The sequence below is a fragment of the Loxodonta africana genome, chromosome 5, assembly GCF_030014295.1.
Source record: "Loxodonta africana isolate mLoxAfr1 chromosome 5, mLoxAfr1.hap2, whole genome shotgun sequence".
Taxonomy (NCBI): domain Eukaryota; kingdom Metazoa; phylum Chordata; class Mammalia; order Proboscidea; family Elephantidae; genus Loxodonta; species Loxodonta africana.
Genome location: NC_087346.1, coordinates 64,077,101 through 64,095,038, shown reverse-complemented (window position 1 = coordinate 64,095,038; position 17,938 = coordinate 64,077,101). Strand labels below are relative to the sequence as shown.

At 40.5% G+C, this 17,938-nt stretch overlaps 1 protein-coding gene across 14 annotated transcripts in view; it reads left to right on the top strand.

Moving 5' to 3' along the window:
- Positions 1-17,938, top strand: part of HERC3 (HECT and RLD domain containing E3 ubiquitin protein ligase 3) — a 136,024-nt gene that overhangs the window by 15,057 nt on the left and 103,029 nt on the right. For 13 of the 14 annotated variants that reach the window (XR_010322051.1, XR_010322052.1, XM_064285568.1 and 10 more), the window contains one exon: positions 1,204-1,458. Coding sequence is in view for 12 of the 14 variants with exons in the window: in XM_064285568.1 (XP_064141638.1) it covers positions 1,233-1,458 (226 nt within the window). In the remaining 2 variants the exon portion in view is untranslated. Of the gene's footprint in view, positions 1-1,203; positions 1,459-17,938 lie in introns of those variants that run through there. The other variant, XM_064285565.1, reaches the window with a different exon arrangement.

The following is a 17,938-nucleotide window of genomic DNA, read 5'->3' as shown; positions in this document are numbered from 1 at the left end:
CTACGGCTGCTAACCAAAGGGCTGGCAGTTCAAATCCGCCAGGCACTCCTTGGAAACTCAATGGGGCAGTTTTACTCTGTCCTATAGGGTCGCTATGAGTTGGAATCAACTCGACGGCACTGGGTTTGGTTTTTTTTGTTTGGAGTGGGTGTAAAGGAGTCCCTGGGTTGCCGAAACCTTTAAGTCCTGGACTGCTAGCCAAAATTGGTTGTTGATTCAAACCCACCCAGGGGCACCTCAGAAGATTCGCCTGGCAACCTGCTTCCTAAAGATCACAGCCTTGAAAAAACTATGGAACACAGGCCTGTTCTGCACACATGTGGTCATCGTGAGTGGGAATCGACTCAACAGCAACTAACAGAGATTTTCCTTTTGTTGTTTATTTAAAAGGGGAGCATGAATTTTTAAGAGGTGGCTAAATTCTGGACTAGAGTCAGCAGTAATCAATCAGCCAAAAGTTGATAGAGAACCTGCTGAATAGAAGAGGTATAAGTTGTACTGTAGTGTCTATGTTTGAGGAGGTTAAAATCCAGCCGGGAAGTTGAGTTATAAAGATACAGAGAAAGCTACCAATCAAGGCAATATAGTCAATGTGTCAGAGGGATGCAGGCTGATTGTGGCAGGAATGGCCCCCAGAGGCTCTCGGCTAGGAACTGAACCTTGATTCAAATCTGGGTAAGAGGGAGTGACAGAGAAGCTAACTGTTTTTTTTTTCCATTTCCCATTTTCACTTCAGGTGGTGAAATACTACTGTTCGAGCTAACAATAGAATACCTAAAGGAATTAATTTGTTAAAAAAAAATAAACAGAAAACTCAAAGGAAAGGTACAGTGAGAAAGGCCAACATGAGATCATGAGAATAAGTTTCAGACTATTAACTGCCTTAATGATTTGCAGGGATTGTTTCAGCAAATTCCCAGTGCTCATCAATGATCTGAGAACCATGTTCTGTCTGAGTTTACGCCTAAGCCTATTGGGAAGACCAAATTTGTCTAAAAATACTTTTTAAAACTTATCCAGAAGTAAAATATCATTGTTATAACTCGTAACTACTTTCGACAATATCAATATTTGTTTTATTTTTAGATGCAAATTATATGAAGAATATTAGGACTATTTTAAAAATTGGTTACATTTATTAAAATTCATTTTCTCTGACCTTTTTATTTTTTTCTTTCTTTTTAAAAAATAACTCTCTTCTAGGCTACATGATTCCTTGAAGGATAAGAACAATGTTATGTTGGGGATATTGGTCTCTGGGCCAACCTGGTATCAGTACCAACCTGCAAGGGATTGTGGCTGAGCCGCAGGTGTGTGGATTCATATCTGACAGAAGCGTCAAGGAAGTCGCCTGTGGAGGAAACCACTCCGTTTTCCTGCTGGAGGATGGGGAAGTTTATACGTGTGGTTTGAACACCAAGGGACAGCTGGGCCATGAGAGGGAAGGAAACAAGCCAGGTGAGTGCACCTAGCCTGCATGATTTATCAGGGAGAATCAAAGGCAAAAGGGAGAGGGGCTGGCTGAAGTTTCCTCACCAAGTGGTTATCTTTCAGAGAGTCTCTTTGGAAAGGTGCAGTGATTCCCTACCGTTCAGAACCTTTGTGTCTAATGCAAGCCTTTTGATGGAAAAGCAGACTTTCCTTTTTCATTTTATTAAATACGACATGTAATATCATTTAGCGGGGGAGGGAAGATGACTAGTTAGTTCAGAGTTCGAGAGAGAGGATTTTCCCAGTAATCAAATGCAAAGACAGGCGACAGTTTTGTGTACAGATAACCCTTATATGATTAATATCATAAGTTTTTCTCCCTAATTACTTATTCATTCGTTTATTTATTTCTGCAGTGTGCTTTTGTTAAGCATTTTGTGTCAGGTGCAGTGCTTGGTGGTGTGAGTAGAAAGGTGAGGGAGATACAGTGTTTATGTGGCTCCAGCGATTTCCTGTGCCAAGTGCTACGATGGAAGGGCAGTAAGGTGAAGAATATGCTGGGGGGCAGGAGGGGTTTGTTCTGCCGTTGGGGGTTGAGAAGAAGGATGAGTAGAACTTCAGCAAGCATGTGTGCACATGTGTGCATGTGCGTGTGATAGGAACACCAAACCTATTTTGTCCTGAGTACACCCAGTGATAAACAAAGGCATGGATACGAAGGTACAACAGTTGTTGCAGGAATGTTGAAGAGTGTGGCGAGACTGGTGGTGAAGGGTAGTGAGAGAGGATAAAGTGGAAACCTCTCCCCCACAAAACAACCGACTAACCCAACCAGTTACTATGGAGCAGATTCCGATTTGTGTGACTCCATGTGTTGCGGAGTAGAACTGCGCTCCATGGAGTTTTCAATGGCCAACTTTTTGGAAGTAGATCTCCAGGTCTTTCTTCCGAGATGCCTCTCTGGGTGGATTCAAACCACCAACCTTTTCTGTTAGTAGTTGAAAGCTTAACCATTTCTACCACTTGGGGACTCCTATAAGCTGGAAATATTTTAGTACCTTTCATTTATTTATAACAGGCACTGTGCATATTTAGCCCGTAGGTTTGACTGTTTTTTTTTTTTAATTTCCACTTTTATTGTCTAAAGAATCTGAGTTTGACCTTAAGTATGTATGTAACATGGATTTATGAGGTACTTTCTCACCCTTAGACTTCAGCTACGTTTGGGGTAGGAGTGATGATATTTGAGTGAGTTCCTTTTAGTGAGTCATGATAGGGTAGTGCCTTGATGACTAGGACTATGTATTTGTCACACTAGCATGGGCGTGTGCCATTTTCTTTCTTGCCTGCTTCCCTTTTCACTTAATCAGATCAAACCCAGTAACCGAAGCTTTATTAAAGACTTGCTGTTTTCTCTAGGTTATTATTTTGTGTGTATGTGTTCATTTAGGCAAGTAAGATTGCCATCAGGATGAGATAAATTTCTTCTGTGACACTGTCTCCCTCATCCCTCTTTTACTTTGAAATAGCTCTATGGCTCATAAGACCTTTGCATATTAAAAAACAAACAAACACTATGCAGTAGTAAATGACAGTTACTTTTTTAATCAATTGAAACTACCCAGAGTATACATTTTTAAAACAAAAAATCCTACAGAACTGAAATTCTGAAATGAAATTATGACTTAGATACTATGACAAAATAGATAATTCTTTATAACACTCTCTCTTCTCCCTCCTGTATCCTTCCCATAGCAAGTGCCTGTGCTCTATAGTTTCCCTGTCCAAATGTCAGTATTAATTTATAATCATTAATTTTTATATTGACCTTTGGAAAAAAGGCTACAGGGCTGGTCTTAAGCAAAGCTATAAAGTATGTGAAATGTGCTTGGTAGGCTCCCACTTCTCCATGCTTTGCTCCCACATTCCCTCATTGGAGCCCTCCCTGGAACACCCCACCAGATCTGCTTACCTGTGAGCAATGCCCAGTGTTCTAGGCAGGGGTTTCCTAACCTGTGGGTCCTGAACTCTGCGGAGTTCAAGGAAGGGTTGGTAGCATTGTTTACGCACCAGCACCTTTATGTGTATAATGTGTCTGATACTACAGGTTATGAAAGGTCAGTAGATCCTGTTGTTTACTAAAATCAATTAAAAATCAATTAAAAGAGCCAAACCAAAAAACCAAACCTGTTACCATTAAGTCGATTCTAAATCATAGCAACCCTATAGGACAGAGTAGAATTGCCCCATAGGGTTTCTAAGGAGCAGCTGATGGATTTGAACTGCTGATCTTTTGGTTAGCAGCCATAGTTCTTAACCACTGCGCCACCCAAAACCCATTGCTGTCGAGTCGATTCCAACTCATAGGGACCCAATAGGACAGAGTAGAACTGCTCCATGGGGTTTCCAGGGATTGCCTGGTGGATTCGAACTGCTGACCTTTTGGTTAGCAGCTATAGCTCTTAACCACTATGCCACCAGGGTTTCCACTGCACCATCAGGGCTAATTAAAAGTGCCACTAATCCACGTATCGAATTAGTAAATTCTGTTCATTGCATGTTTTACCAGTGAATATGATATAAAAGTATAATATACACCTGTCATTGAGGTATCAGGATTGGAGGAAGACTCATTAACAACTGGCCAGATGCAGATGACACAACCTTGCTTGCTGAAAACAAAGAGGACTTGAAGCACTTAGTGATGAAGATCAAAGACTACAGCCTTCGGTATGGATTACACCTGAACATAAACAAAACAAAAATCCTCACAATTGGACCAATAAGCAACATCATGATAAATAGAGAAAAGATTGAAGCTGTCAAGGATTTCGTTTTATTTGGATCCACAATAGACGTCCATGGATGCAGCAGTCAAGAAATCAAATGACGTATTGCCTTGGGCAAATCTGCTGCAAAAGACCTCTTTAAAGTGTTAAAAAGGGAAGATGTCACTTTTAAGGACTAAGCCATGGTATTTCCAGTTGCTTCATAGGCATTTAAAAGTTGGACATTGAATAAGGAAGACCAAAGACGAATTGATGTGTTTGTATTGTGGTGTTGGTGAAGAATACTGAATATACCATGAACTGCCAGAAGAATGAACAAACCTGTCTTGGAAAAAGTACAACCAGAGTGCTCCTTAAAAGCGAGAATAGTGAGACTTTGTCTCATATCCTTTGGACATGTTATCAGGAGGGACCAATCTCTGGAGAAAGACATCATGCTGGATAAAGTGGAGGGTGAACAGAAAAGAGGGAGACCCTCAAGGAGGTAGATTGACACAGTGCCTCCAATAATGGGCTCAAACATTGCAATAATTGTGAGGTTGATGCAGGACCAGGCGGTATTTGGTTCTGTTGTATGTAGGGTCGCTATGAGTGGGAACCAACTCAACACCTAACAACAAGATTTATTATTAATTTTTGCTTCACAGTATCGTCTGTGAATAGAATAATACTTGTCCCCAGCACCCAGTCTGCTGACTGGACCTATTTCTATTCCTATTAGGGCCTTCTACCAGTATGGATGTGATTATCTAGCATAAGTCTAGTGGATTCATTTCTTTACCTGGAAATTTTGTTTCCTGATAAAATGCAAATAACCTTGGGGCCTGTACATAGTTCATTACTTGCTGAACGGAAGGAAACATGGTGGTGGACAACAGTAGGCACAAGGGTGGAATTCTTCTATTTGAACATTTACCTTGATTGTCTTTTGCCAGGTGTCAAATATTAGTTTATACTCTTTATCTCTGACTGGCACAATTGCAAGGTACATGAATTTATTTCTTTTGGAGGCATAATTATGTACATACCACACAGCAGTGGTGTAAAGAACTCCGCAGTGATTTTAAGGGTTTCTTTCTTCTTTTTTCCTCCGGGAGAATATCTGCTTCCTGGTGCTGTTGCTGCCCCTGAGGCTACTGTGTTTTCCTTGAATTCTCCCTCCTTTCTTTACCTCTCACATAAGTAATGCCCTGATGAGGCCAATTTTGTGTGTGTCTCTGTGTATGGTGGTGAGGGGCCCTCTCAAGGACATGTGAAATACTGAAACTCCCGGTTGTGTGGTCCAAAATATTTTTCCAGTGTGTCAGGAAGCACAGGGTTCTAGCTTAGGTGTGTCAGTGACTCACTCATTTGTGCACTGGCCAAGGGCAAAGAGGTCTATGATTCCAGAAGCATTTGTCATGAGCAGAATATTAAAGTCCCATCTAAACTCAGTGTCCAACTTTTTAAAAAAGTGTTGGATTATAACTCTTTGGCACATTCCTTTCCCATATAACTTTTCCCTCCTTCATTCTCTCCAGCACATTGTGGTATCAATCTCATCTCCTTTAAAAATCAGGGATATTTTTCAGTGTTTAGAAGCATTGTAGGACTGTTACTAATTTCTTCGTGTTTTTGTCCACTAACAGTTTCCTAAGGCACAGAGGTACAGAGCTGGCATTATAGGAAGACTTGTGTGCCCACTCTCCTTTTTTTTTTTAATAAACCCAAGCAAACAAAAATAACTCAAGTGTTTTTTTGAAATGGCGATATTTTCTGTAAGTGATTAATTTATGACTGGACATTAAGGCAATTCTTGAAATATTTTATTAAACTAAAATAGAAACTGGTTGCCCACAGAAAAAATTTTTTTAAATTTACCTCAGATGACCTTTCTTCTCTTATTTCCCCACAACCACAGTGTAAACACTACTCTTCAGTTAAATGGATGGCTCCCCTTTCCCCATAAATTCTCCTGATTTCCAGTATTTGGATTTTAGCGTAAACTAATCCTTGTGTTATTAGGGATATCTGAATATATGTAAACCTCCTCTAACATTTCTTCCTATGTTAAGTAGGCAAGAGCTGTGGTAGGCATGATTGTTTAACCTGAATTGAGTATGTGAAATTTTAAAAAAATTTTGCGTGGATGTCTTAGGAAATGTCCTAGTATACCCTAAGGGTCACAATTTATAAGCAGGCTCTGACATTTCTGTGCAGCCCTGTTTGATTCATATCTATGATTTGTTCCTTTTACTTCTCCCTGAGTTAATGTCTCTTTTTCTTCAGGTAATTTAATCCAATTCATATTCACATTTTGTATTCAGTCTAAGCATTTCCATGATGCCCATCACCGTATATAACAGCTCTTGTGCTGTTTGATGAATGAGGTTTATACAGAGAATGTCTCAAAAGCCTCAATTTCCAAAGCTGTGGTTGCTGCTAACCCTGGTAGAAAACACTTTCAACTCGCTTATCAGGTTGCTGTTGGGCATCTGAAGGACACAATAACTCTGTCACGTTAATCAGCTCTTGCCAAAAAGCACACTGGCTGAGCTGAAAGGAAATGGAAGAAATCCCGTAACAAGTTCCTATTATTGAAGTGCCTGTTTCCGTGGGCGTAACTCTGATATAAAGGCAGAAATTGCCATAGGGAATGTCCAGATCTCAACATGCCACTTGTTAGGTTCCTTCCTCGTTAGAATGGCACATGGCCCAGGAGACTGCACAACCCTTTTGACAATGATCACAACAGTAGTAATAAAGCTTCAAAGTATATACCCAAAAGAATCGAGTGTAGGAACAGAGACACATGTACAACAATGTAAATGGCAGCAAAGATGGAAACAACCTAAATGTCCATCAACAGATGAATAGCTAAATAAAATATAGTATATATATATATATACACGATGGGATATTACTCAGCTATAAAGAGAAATGAAGCCCTGATACATGCGACTACATGGATGAACCTTGAAAACATCATGCTGAGTGAAATAAGCCAGTCATAAAAAGGACATACGATTTCACTTATAAGAAATATCTAGAATAAGCAATTGTATACAGACCTAAATTTATTAGTGGTTACCAGGGGTGGATGAGAGGGAGGGGGAAAAGAAGGACTCATGACTTAGGGGACACTGAGCTTCTGTTAAGGGTGATAGAAAAATTTGGGAACGGGTAATGGTGATGATTGTACAACATGATGAACACACGTCTCTGAATTGTACACGTGTGGAATGTTGAGATGGCAGATGTTTCATTACATATGTACTTAGCACACACATACAAAGCTCAGGGAGAAAAAAAACAGAAAACCCCAATGGGATGTCTTGCCCTCTTTGATAGCTGGGTAGACAGCTTTTTGGTCCAGAGACTTAAGGATGAGAAGCAGATGTCATTTAATAATTTCATTTTCTGGTGTGGTTGATCAAATGTCATGTTTTTTGTCTATGTAGTCAGCTTACTTTCTTTAGTTAAAGATGTTTTAGAAGATATATACTTATTAATGAACATACTTGTTAATATGGGGAGTTATTTGTAACTCTAAAAAATTTTCAGTATTACTTTTAAGTAATTAACACAGTAGTTTGCATCTTGGTATGAGGCCGAGTTCATTTGTTAATTGCAAAAGTGGTTAACTATATATAGGTCTTCATCTCTGATACGCTTAGTGTTTTTTAACTGTTTAATCCTCATGATAGCCCTGTAAACTGGGTCAGTATTATTATTCAAGATTTATGTGAGGGGGTAAGGAAAGGGAGTTCAGTTTGAGCCTTGCTTGGGTACTGACAGTGTGGTTTTAACAATCCTAGAATTGTGTCTGTAAATATCTTTTTAACCTCTAGCTGATCAGGAAAGCCAGACAGGATTTTACTCGCCAACGTTTTTTCTTGTTTATGTTTAATTTCCATTCAGTCCTTATAGAAGAAATAAAAAGGATATAGACTTAGCCACCAAGAAACTTGTATTCTTTATTTTATGGGTTAAATATTAAATATGACCAAGGTGTTTTGGTAAAAGATACTGAGAAATCATTACCTTTCCATCTTTAAAATCATTAGGCAACTATTTGTCAGCCAGCTCTTTTATACTCTTTTGAGTACCAAATAATATGAGTATACATGATAATTTATATTTTAGACTGCTATATTTTGCCTTGCAATTTCCTTCTCTGTCTTTATTTCCTTGAACTATTTACTTCTCATCATTCAATTATTGATCTGGCAGATATTTTCTTAGTCACTAGACTGTTATGTTCCTGCTTTGTGCTAGATTACTGTCAGAACACAAAAAGCTTAGTGCAGATCCTACCCTTTGGTAGTTTACAGACCAGGTGGAAAGGCAAGATGTGTCCCTGTAAAGGTTACATAACGTTCATCACTAAAAAAGGTACTAAAAAAAAAAAACAAAACCGTTGCCGTCAAGTCAATTCTGACTCATAGTGACCCTATAGGACAGGGTAGAACTGCCCCATAGGGTTTCCAAGGAGTGCCTAGTGGATTTGAACTGCCAACCTTTTGGTTAGCAGCCTTAGCTGTTAACGGCTAGGCCACCAGGATTTCCAAAAAAGGTACTAAGTGGGTCTAAACGAGAGTTGTTTGTTGCAGTGAAGAGTTAGGTCTAGGAGAGGTTACCCACAGAGCTGAATTCTGGTTTCTAACAAATGTCATTTTTTATACCCACTAACTTGAAAGTTTGTCTTAGGTTTGTGAGGTTACTAGAGGAGCAAACTCTAGCAGTTCAGAGAAGCAGTAGCTTGGGTGATGGTTTCAGTGCTTTAGGGACTTTCCATCATTTTTGTGAGTAAGCCCACATTTATTTCTGAGGTCATTTGTGTTGTAACAGCGATTTTTTTTTTTTTGGGCAATTTTCATGATATCTTATCTTGGTTGATGATCTGTGCTCATGATAGATTTGGGGTGGGGAGAAAGTTTCTAAATTGTTTAGTCTAGGTGGGTGTATATCTAGTCAGCTGATATATTACAGCTGTTCAAAAGCTACTGGAATTCTCTGTAAGCCTTTTTCAATGAACTCCCGGTGGTAACGTGTGTCAGGCACCTAAATGCGCAGAGAAACACCAAAAATTAGTGTAACGAAATTTATTGTGAGTAGATATGATTCAAATCAGGCAGCGTCAACCCAAAGGCTGAAGAGGGGACAGTGAAAACAGGTTATAATAGGTGTAAAAACAGTATGGGGGCAGTGTCTGACCTCTTCTAACTTCACAAGGGGAAGAAGAATCAAGATCAATAGCCCAAGGTTGACTCCCATAAGGCAGAGGCCAGACAAACCTCCTCTCTCTGCCATCTTTACCAATTCTGACACCAATGGTCCCTCACACAGCAATCTCTACTCCTCTGCTAGGTTCAATAATTCATTGCAGTAGCCACACTGAACTCACAGACCACACTCATAATCATGGGGTTTACTATGGGAAGTAACACTCAGGGATACAGTTCTTCCATCAGGACAGCCTCTTCCCAGTCGTGCTTCCCAGCATGCCACTCCCTGGCCCTAGGCTCCTGCCCAAAGACACTCAGCTTTCTCTCTGCATGGGCTCACTGCACTATCTCCTGCCAGTTTCTCCTGCCACTGCTTCTCTTCCAGGAGCTTCTCAGCACAGGGATCTGGGTCCAAAGGATGCACTGGCTCTTTTTCCTTGGTGGTGGTAGGATTATCTTTTTCCAGCTTCTGGGGTGACTTATTTCAAGCCCAGCAGGATGACAAAACTGACCAGTCCCTTTGGTGGGCCACAATTACCCTATCAGTTATCTCGGTGGGAGTTACAAGACCATGGCGAAAAAGGCCACACAAAAGCAATCCATTACACTGTGATAGGTGGGGTCCTGGCAGGGTAGTCTCCTGAAGGTTATCGCAATACTCCGAAAGAGCCTGATGCCTGAAGTAGAATGTTCTCCACTAACCTGCTTACTAGGCTGTTGTTTGACTTGAAGGTGACTTTAGGAAAACAGTTTCTTAAAGGCTCAATGTTCAAAAGAACACTTAAGGGCAGATGGCCTGAGTGGGCTACCCCAACTCCATGGACCCAGAAATCTGGATTCCAGGAGAATTAAAATGGTTTCTCACGTGTAATGTTGGCATTTTTCTTTGATAACTTCTCTAACAGATATACAAATATCCTGGCAGATTTCAAATCATTTTTTCACTCATTATTAAAATATGTATTGGAATTTCTATTATAATTATTAAACTACTCAAAGTAATTGAAATCACTATTACAAATAATTTTAATTTAGAGAATAAACTGTGTTGCTGTTGTTGTTATATTCTGTCAAGTAGATTCCGACTAACAGTGACCCTGTAGGACAAAGTAGAGCTGCCCCGCAGGGTTTCCTAGGCTGTAATCTTTACAGAAGCAGACTGCCACACCTTTCTCCTATGGAGCGGCTGGTGGGTTTGAACCACCAACCTTTCTTTAGCAGCTGAGTGCTTAACCACTGCATCACCAGGGCTCTTTAAATTAATTATAGAGGCAGTTTAATTAATGGATTCTGGAGCCAGATTGCCAGGGTTGGAATTCTGGCGTTGCTACTTACTGACTGTGTGATTCTGGGAAGGTTCCTTAACCTGTCTAGGTCTCAGTGTTCTTAGTTGTAAAATGTGCAAAATAATATCTACGTATAATTTTGTTGTAAGGCTTTAATAACTTACACGTCAGGGGTTTGGAATAATGCCTGTCCCATAGTAAGCACTCAGTTAGTGCTAGCTATTATTGTTGTTGTCAATAGTAACTGTTGAGTCCATTCTGACTCACAGCAACCCTATAACGACAGGGTAGAACTGCCTCATAGGGTTTCCAAGAAGCACCTGGTGGATTTGAACTGCCAACCTTCTGGTTAGTAGCTGTAGCTCTTAACCACTATGCCACCAGGGTTTCCATCGTCAATAGCAGTAATAATAATTTGTGTTAACATCTTCTGTAGTCTAGCATCAGGGTCTGTCTACATTTAGGAGGAAGGATGAAAATCAAGATGGGCACAAAGCTGGTTCCTATGAGGTGGAGATGGGGCATACCTCTGCTCCCCACATTCTTGACCATTTTTGACACCAGCTATTTTATCCCCCCAGTGCCTTGTACTTCTCTGGTGAACTACTTCCCTAATAAACCCCATAATCATGAGTATTGTCTGCAAGTTCTGTGTGGCCATTGCAGTGAATTACGGAACTCAGCAGAGAAGTAGAGAGCACTGTGGGAGGGATGACGGGTATGAGAATTGATGAAAAGGTTGGAGAGTGGAGGCATGTCTGACCTCTGCCTCTTAGGTATCAGCCTTGGGCCGTTGATCCTGATTCTCCTCCCTCCTTTTGAAGTTAGAGGAGGTCAGATGCCATCCCCACACCATTTTTACACTATGCAATGTATACGCTGCCCTTGTTCTCTAAAAGGGAGATAGAGTTGCTAACAGGGCTTGGACCCATAATTTTTCCTGTTGCAGCTGTCTTTCCGGTTCACCATAACTTTAAAAATTTGGGTCTGTTTCAGTGATGCTTCCTTGGCCGTGACTTACCCAGGCAGAGCCAGTTCGAAGTCCTGCTCCTGCCGTTCTTCTGGTTCCCACTTCTTGTGTGGCTGCCACTGTTTCTCTGCCACTGGGCTCTGCTGTGCTTGCTGTTGTTTCTTGTCTTGTGCTGCCTTCATTTTTAAAGTTCTCCCTTCTGAGTCTTGGAGGTTCTCGGCACAGGGACCCTGGGTCCAAGGGATGCCCTTTGCTCTAGATTCTTCTTGATGTTAGTGAGATCTCCCTCAGCCTCTGTGGGATTTTATAAGGCATGGTCCTCTCAGCCAGACCATGAAGTGACCAAACCCCTTGGTAGACCATAAGTCACTCAATTTGCGTATTAATTGGCCAGTTCCTTGCCATATTTTGGCCCAGCCTATCATTTTTGGCAGAATTATAAACTCAGGGCCAGAAAGGCCATAAATAAGAGAAACCTGTTGCACTTCACCCTCCATTACAATTTTTTTATCTTGCTATTGTAGCTTATTAAAATTAATAAATTTATTGTTATTCTTTATAAATAATTGTGTTGGTCATTTTAATAGATTCCGTTGACACTGTAGGACCTGATGGTGGTATGGATATATTATGTTCATTTTTATATTTCGAGTTTTACAGGACAGTCTGTTTTCTTTTAAATTTTTAGGATCCTTTATTGTCCCCAAGAAAAGTACCTTGAACATATTGGGCACTGTCTGAAAACTGATTATATATACACAGATATGCAATTAAAAAAAAGCTGCCATCAAGTCAGTTCCGACTCCTGACGACTTCGTTTGTGTTAGGTAGAGCTGCATGCCATAGGGTTCTCAATGAATGCGATCTTTCAGAAATATCACCAGACCTTTCTTCCTAGGTGCTTCTGGATGGATTCGAACCACCAACCTTGCGCTTAATCATCTGTACCACCCAGGGACTCCTACAGACATGCATACGTATATTTTTATCTCTACATCATGGTTAACACTGCCTCTAGCCTTCTGCTCCAAAATTGCAAATATAGGGGAATTAAATTAGGCCACTGTGGGCATTATGGCACAGCAAGGACTACTTTGTGCTACTCCAAAGTGTCTAAAGTGGTTTGGCAACAGTTGGCCAGTTAACCTGACCTTGCCACAGGTTCAGAAAATGGAGTACAATCCACTGACACTGAGCGCACTTGAACTCTGTGGGTAATTATCTTAGGCTTCCAGTTAGCATTGACGGAAATGGATCTTTGGAGAAAGATTTAAATGACGTGAAAGAATGTTTCCCCTTTCTGCATTCTGCAGCTGTCTAAAAAGAGATCGCTCTGGAGGCAGAGTCTCTCTGATTCCTGTTTTTTTTTTTTTTTTTTTTTGAAATGGGCCTGTATCAGGATGCTTTCAGCTGCAAGTAACAATGCTAAACTAAATGTGACATCAATAATGTGTAAAATTTATTATCTCACATAAGAAGTCCATAGAGACATATTTATAAAAAAAAGAGGACCCGACAAATGGCACGTGATACCTTTCTCATCTCACTCTTCTGCCTGCCTCAGTTTTTGACATTCTTCCTTGGGCTTGTCCCTTCTTGGTCACAGGGTGACTGCCACAGCTCCAGACATTACATCCCTCACAGGGCTGTATCTAAAGGTGGAAAAGAAGGGGAAATTCTTCTTCCCTGTCTCCATTCATAATGAGAAAATTCTTCCCAGAAGCCCCCTAGCAAACATTCTCTTATGTCTCATTGGCCAGAGCTGGGTTGCATGTCTATCCTAGACCAGTCGCTGGTATGACTCAATACATAAAATGGGAATAATTTGATTGACATAGTCAAGGCTTATCTTCTAGACCTGGGGAGGGGATCAGCATACCTGAGGGTGCTGTTGCAAGGAAGAAGGGGGGAATTGTTGATGAGTAAGTTTCTTTTACAAGGCCGATTTCATATTATGTTCGAACTTGGGCCTTTGAACCTTGAAGCAGAATCATGGAGTCTTATTTTTGCTGCATATTGTGATCTGTAGTTCCTTTTGTGAACTCAATGTCTCTATGTCTGGTTTTAGAACAAAACTAATGGCTGTCATGATGAGGCAATGGCTTACTCTGAAGTGTGTATTACATGACCTATGGTGTGGAAATGTGTTTATTAAGAGATGGTATCTTATTCATCTTTGTGGAAGCAGTGTGGTAGGTACTTAGTGCAGGAAATGTTAAATAAATAAAACGCCTCAGAGGTGTTCTTATTTTCTTAATTTGCATTGTCCTATATGGACTCTATATAGGGTTGCTATGAGTCAGAATCGACTCAACATCAATTTTTTTTTTCTTTCTTGGTTTATATGGACTCTGGAAGAGTGCTGGGGTTAGGTCAACAAAGATCAGAGTGATCTGTGTTTAAAGAAAAATGCTAACTATTAAGCATGGAGCATAATAGAGGTCCTTGAATGGCAAAGATTTCAGTGTATTAGGATTAACAGAACTAAAAGAAGATGTGGTATCACATAGCGGAACTCCCCTAAAGTGAGCTGTAGTGGCCTTAGCAACTTCAGCTCAGTAAGCTTTACCATCAGTTATTACAGATGTCAAAGAAAAAAACACCAGACATCTTACACTGATTTTAAGGTTTCTTCTTACCCATAAAACCAAATATTAACTGTTAAAAAAAAAAAGAGAAAGGCCTGACCCAAAATGCAAAAGCATTGATTTCTTTTTGGCCAGGAACTGCTCTACAACAATGTAACTTTGTCTTTTCCTGCTGGAAACCAAACCCGTTGCCATGTGAGTCGATTCTGACTCATAGTGACCCTATAGGATACAGTAGAACTGCCCCATCAGGCTCAAGGAGCAGCTGGTGGTTTCAAACTGCCAACCATTTGGTTAGCAGCTGAGCTATTAACCACGGTGCCACCAGGGCCCTTCCCTGCTAGATGACAGCAGTAGATACAAAACCCTTACCCCATGATTTTCTGGACCCCATGATTTAATGAAAAAGACTGCAGGCTTACTTAATTTAAATTTCAAAAGGTCTCCTGGCTACAGCCAGACCAGAGACCACCCTGTGAACTGAAATGAATTGATCTCAGAAGGAGAGGACAGGGTTCAATCAGTCAGGTAAGGATTAGCCAGTGGTTGACCTTCTATTCTCCCTTGTCTTCTCTTTATAAGCTTCTTTGTAACTGGCCTATCTCGAGACATTTTACTTTTTTTAAAATCAGAATAGTCTCCCTATATGCATATAGAATAACTTGACTGCTAGGAGTAAACCTTGTGTTTCAATTTCTTAGGTTTTTGATTATTTTTAGCAACCAGTTTTAGAAAAATCACAAGTTTTAGAAAAACCACAAGATTATGAGAGTGGCCTGGGAACATTGCCTTTAACAGCGGTATTACTTGGTCCATACATTAGGCATTCATTTTTTAGTGCCCCCTCCAAACGAACTGTCAAACTAATCAAAATTGTGCAACAGAGCAGACCCCAAATTACAGTCTCTCCAATGCCTCCCATCTCTCTGCTACCATCCCTTCCCCCAGCAATAAATAAACTCTAAGTAAGTAAGGGTATCTATTTGTTAATATGTTAATATGATTGATACAAACATATGGATTTGTGGATGGATGAGGGTGGGAATTTTGTAGTGATGAAGAAGTTTATTCTTCCTGTCAATTCTCTAGTCCACTGAAATGGTTCTAAGATTTGCTGGGCTCCATTTAAAACCTTTCTTTATTCCTCAGGCCCTTTACCAACAGGGTCAGCCCTGCCACTATACTGTATCTTTTCAGATACCAGAATCAGCCAGTTATGTTGAAAGTTTTATTATTTGCTCCCTTGTGATATTTTTCTACTTTGATACTCTGTTAGCTAATGAAATGGAAACACTTGGAGTGGAATTTCAGAGTTTCAGAAGGAATGTGACTTACCTCATTAAAATTTGGGAGGGTCCAAAAACTTTGCCTGAGGTCTAGTCACAACAGAATCTCAGACTGTTGACTCTTTTTAGGGGTTGTTCATATGCTCTGAAGAGGGTTACGAGGCTCTGTCTCTTTTTCCACTTTTCAAAGTTATACTAATAAGAGCTTGCAGATAGTCCTTTAGCAATTTTAAAAACCTGTTCCCTTTTCAAATAAATTTTTGATAAATCAGTATACCTATCACTTGAAAGGACCCTTGTGTTTATTTTTTTAGAATTGGCCTAGCGCTATAGGTATAGTGTTGATCATGGTGAGATTAAGTAGACTTTAAGGTGAGGTGGAAACAAGGCACCAAGCAGATCTTGAATGTGGAAATCTTTTTTTTAAAGAAAATTTTGCTTTTTTAAAATACAAATGAGGAAGAGACTAATGTCATGAAACATAATACGAGTGGCTTTATTTCTAGCACGCTTTTAATTATTTAAAATTGGATAAACTTTTCACTTCTCTGTACTTCTTGCTTCCTCCCCCGCTCCACCACTTAATTTTACTGAAGGAAAAAAAGAAAATGTTCTTCGTCTTGCTCATAGCATGACTGTGCTGATTGAGAGAGACAGCAAGTTCTACATCTGTCTGTACACAGAGACTCTTAGGGGGACAGAGTCAGAAGAGGATCTCTGAGAGATGAGGACTGTTAATGCCCTTAGGCAGCGAGGCCTCTTTGGAGGCAGTTGGTTTCCTTCAAGGAGGGAGGGGTGGAGTGTCTAGATTGTGCTGGGTCTTTTCCAGGCCGTGCTGCAAGCAAGAATGTTGGGAGTGGAAAGGAGGAGAGAAAGGAAAGATAGGGAAAATGGAGATAGCAATCATGCTGAGCTTACCAGGAGGTGCCAGGTATGCACTGTTTTCCATTTAGTATAAAGGAAATAAGGTTGAATTAAGTATGGAGTATTTTGATTTACTGTGAGATTAGCATATGATGAGCCTATCTCAAACCAAGTTAGCCAGGGATGAGGAATTGGAAGTTTTTTTGCAGTGTCTGTATGAGTCGGAATTGACTCGACGGCAGTGGGTAGTGGGTGGGTATGAGTGCTAGCCCATGCTTCACCTTTCTTTCTGTTCATCCTTCACTAAGGGCAGCTCTTGAAGCGGAAAAACATTGGCAAATGCCTTTAGTATTTGCAATAAAGGAATGTTAGGAATGAACAATATATTGTCATTCAGGGTATTACTTGCTCTACCATTGGTCACTGGGAATATCATTCTCATTGACTAGTTGCCTGTCTCCTTTCTTTGCTATTCCAGTTTGTTCATAAAGCTTCTGTATGATGCTGAACAGGTTTCAGTGGGGGTTCCAGACCAACAACAGACGAGGAAGAAAGGCCTGGATATTGATTTGTGAAAATCAGCCAGTGAAAATCCTATGGATCCCCATGGTCCAATCTCCTGTGCATGAGGTTGCTATGACTTGGGGGCTGACTCAGTGGCAGCTAACAACAACAGCCCTCTTATATGGAGGAATATTTGCCTTTAGTTATGGTTTTATAAATAGCTACTTTTCATATTACTAAACTGACAGAATATGATTAGCAGTGGAAAGGGGCAGGGCAGTACAAAGAGAGAAATGGGATATTTCTCTTTTCATGTCTCTCTCTCTCACGTGCATACACACACACACACAAACACACAGCCATACAAACACTTCACCAGACTTAAAACGCTCAGCGGGGAAAGGGTGTCAGTACGTTTCACTCAGGGTTGGTTAGGGTCATTGGATCTATAAAATTCCTTTTCCTTAGCATTTTAGGAATTCAAGAAAAAAAAAAAAAGAAACAAAACAAACCCTTTTCTACCTCCTCACCACTATCCCTTGTTATATCACCTTATGAATTACTGTTTCACTTCCTTACTCTAGATATTTTGGGTCAGAAAGTAACTAACACTATTTCTGAGTTTGTCCACAGTTAAATGAGCCATTAACTTTGTCAGGCGATGAGGTCACACAAGTTCTAGCCAAACAGAGATGTCCAAAGACCTTAAAACTGACCCCTGTGTGTCCAGCCAGGGGGCATTCAGGCTGTAGTGCCTATCTGTGGGACCAACCAGTAAAAGCTTTGTGACAGGAAAGGAAGCCAGAGACTTCAGAGTACATGGATCGTTTTCTGTGTTGAGTTTGAGTGCCTACCCAGTCCCTCCTTCTAGGCTGGTCATCCCGGAGGGGCAGAGGTGCTAGCAGCACGCTGTTCCACAAGTTAAGGAGAAGCCACGCTTCTGTCTTCTTTCAGCTTTACTGTTGTTCCCTTTCTTTTAATGCACTTTTTTTCTCTTTAATGCATTCTTCACT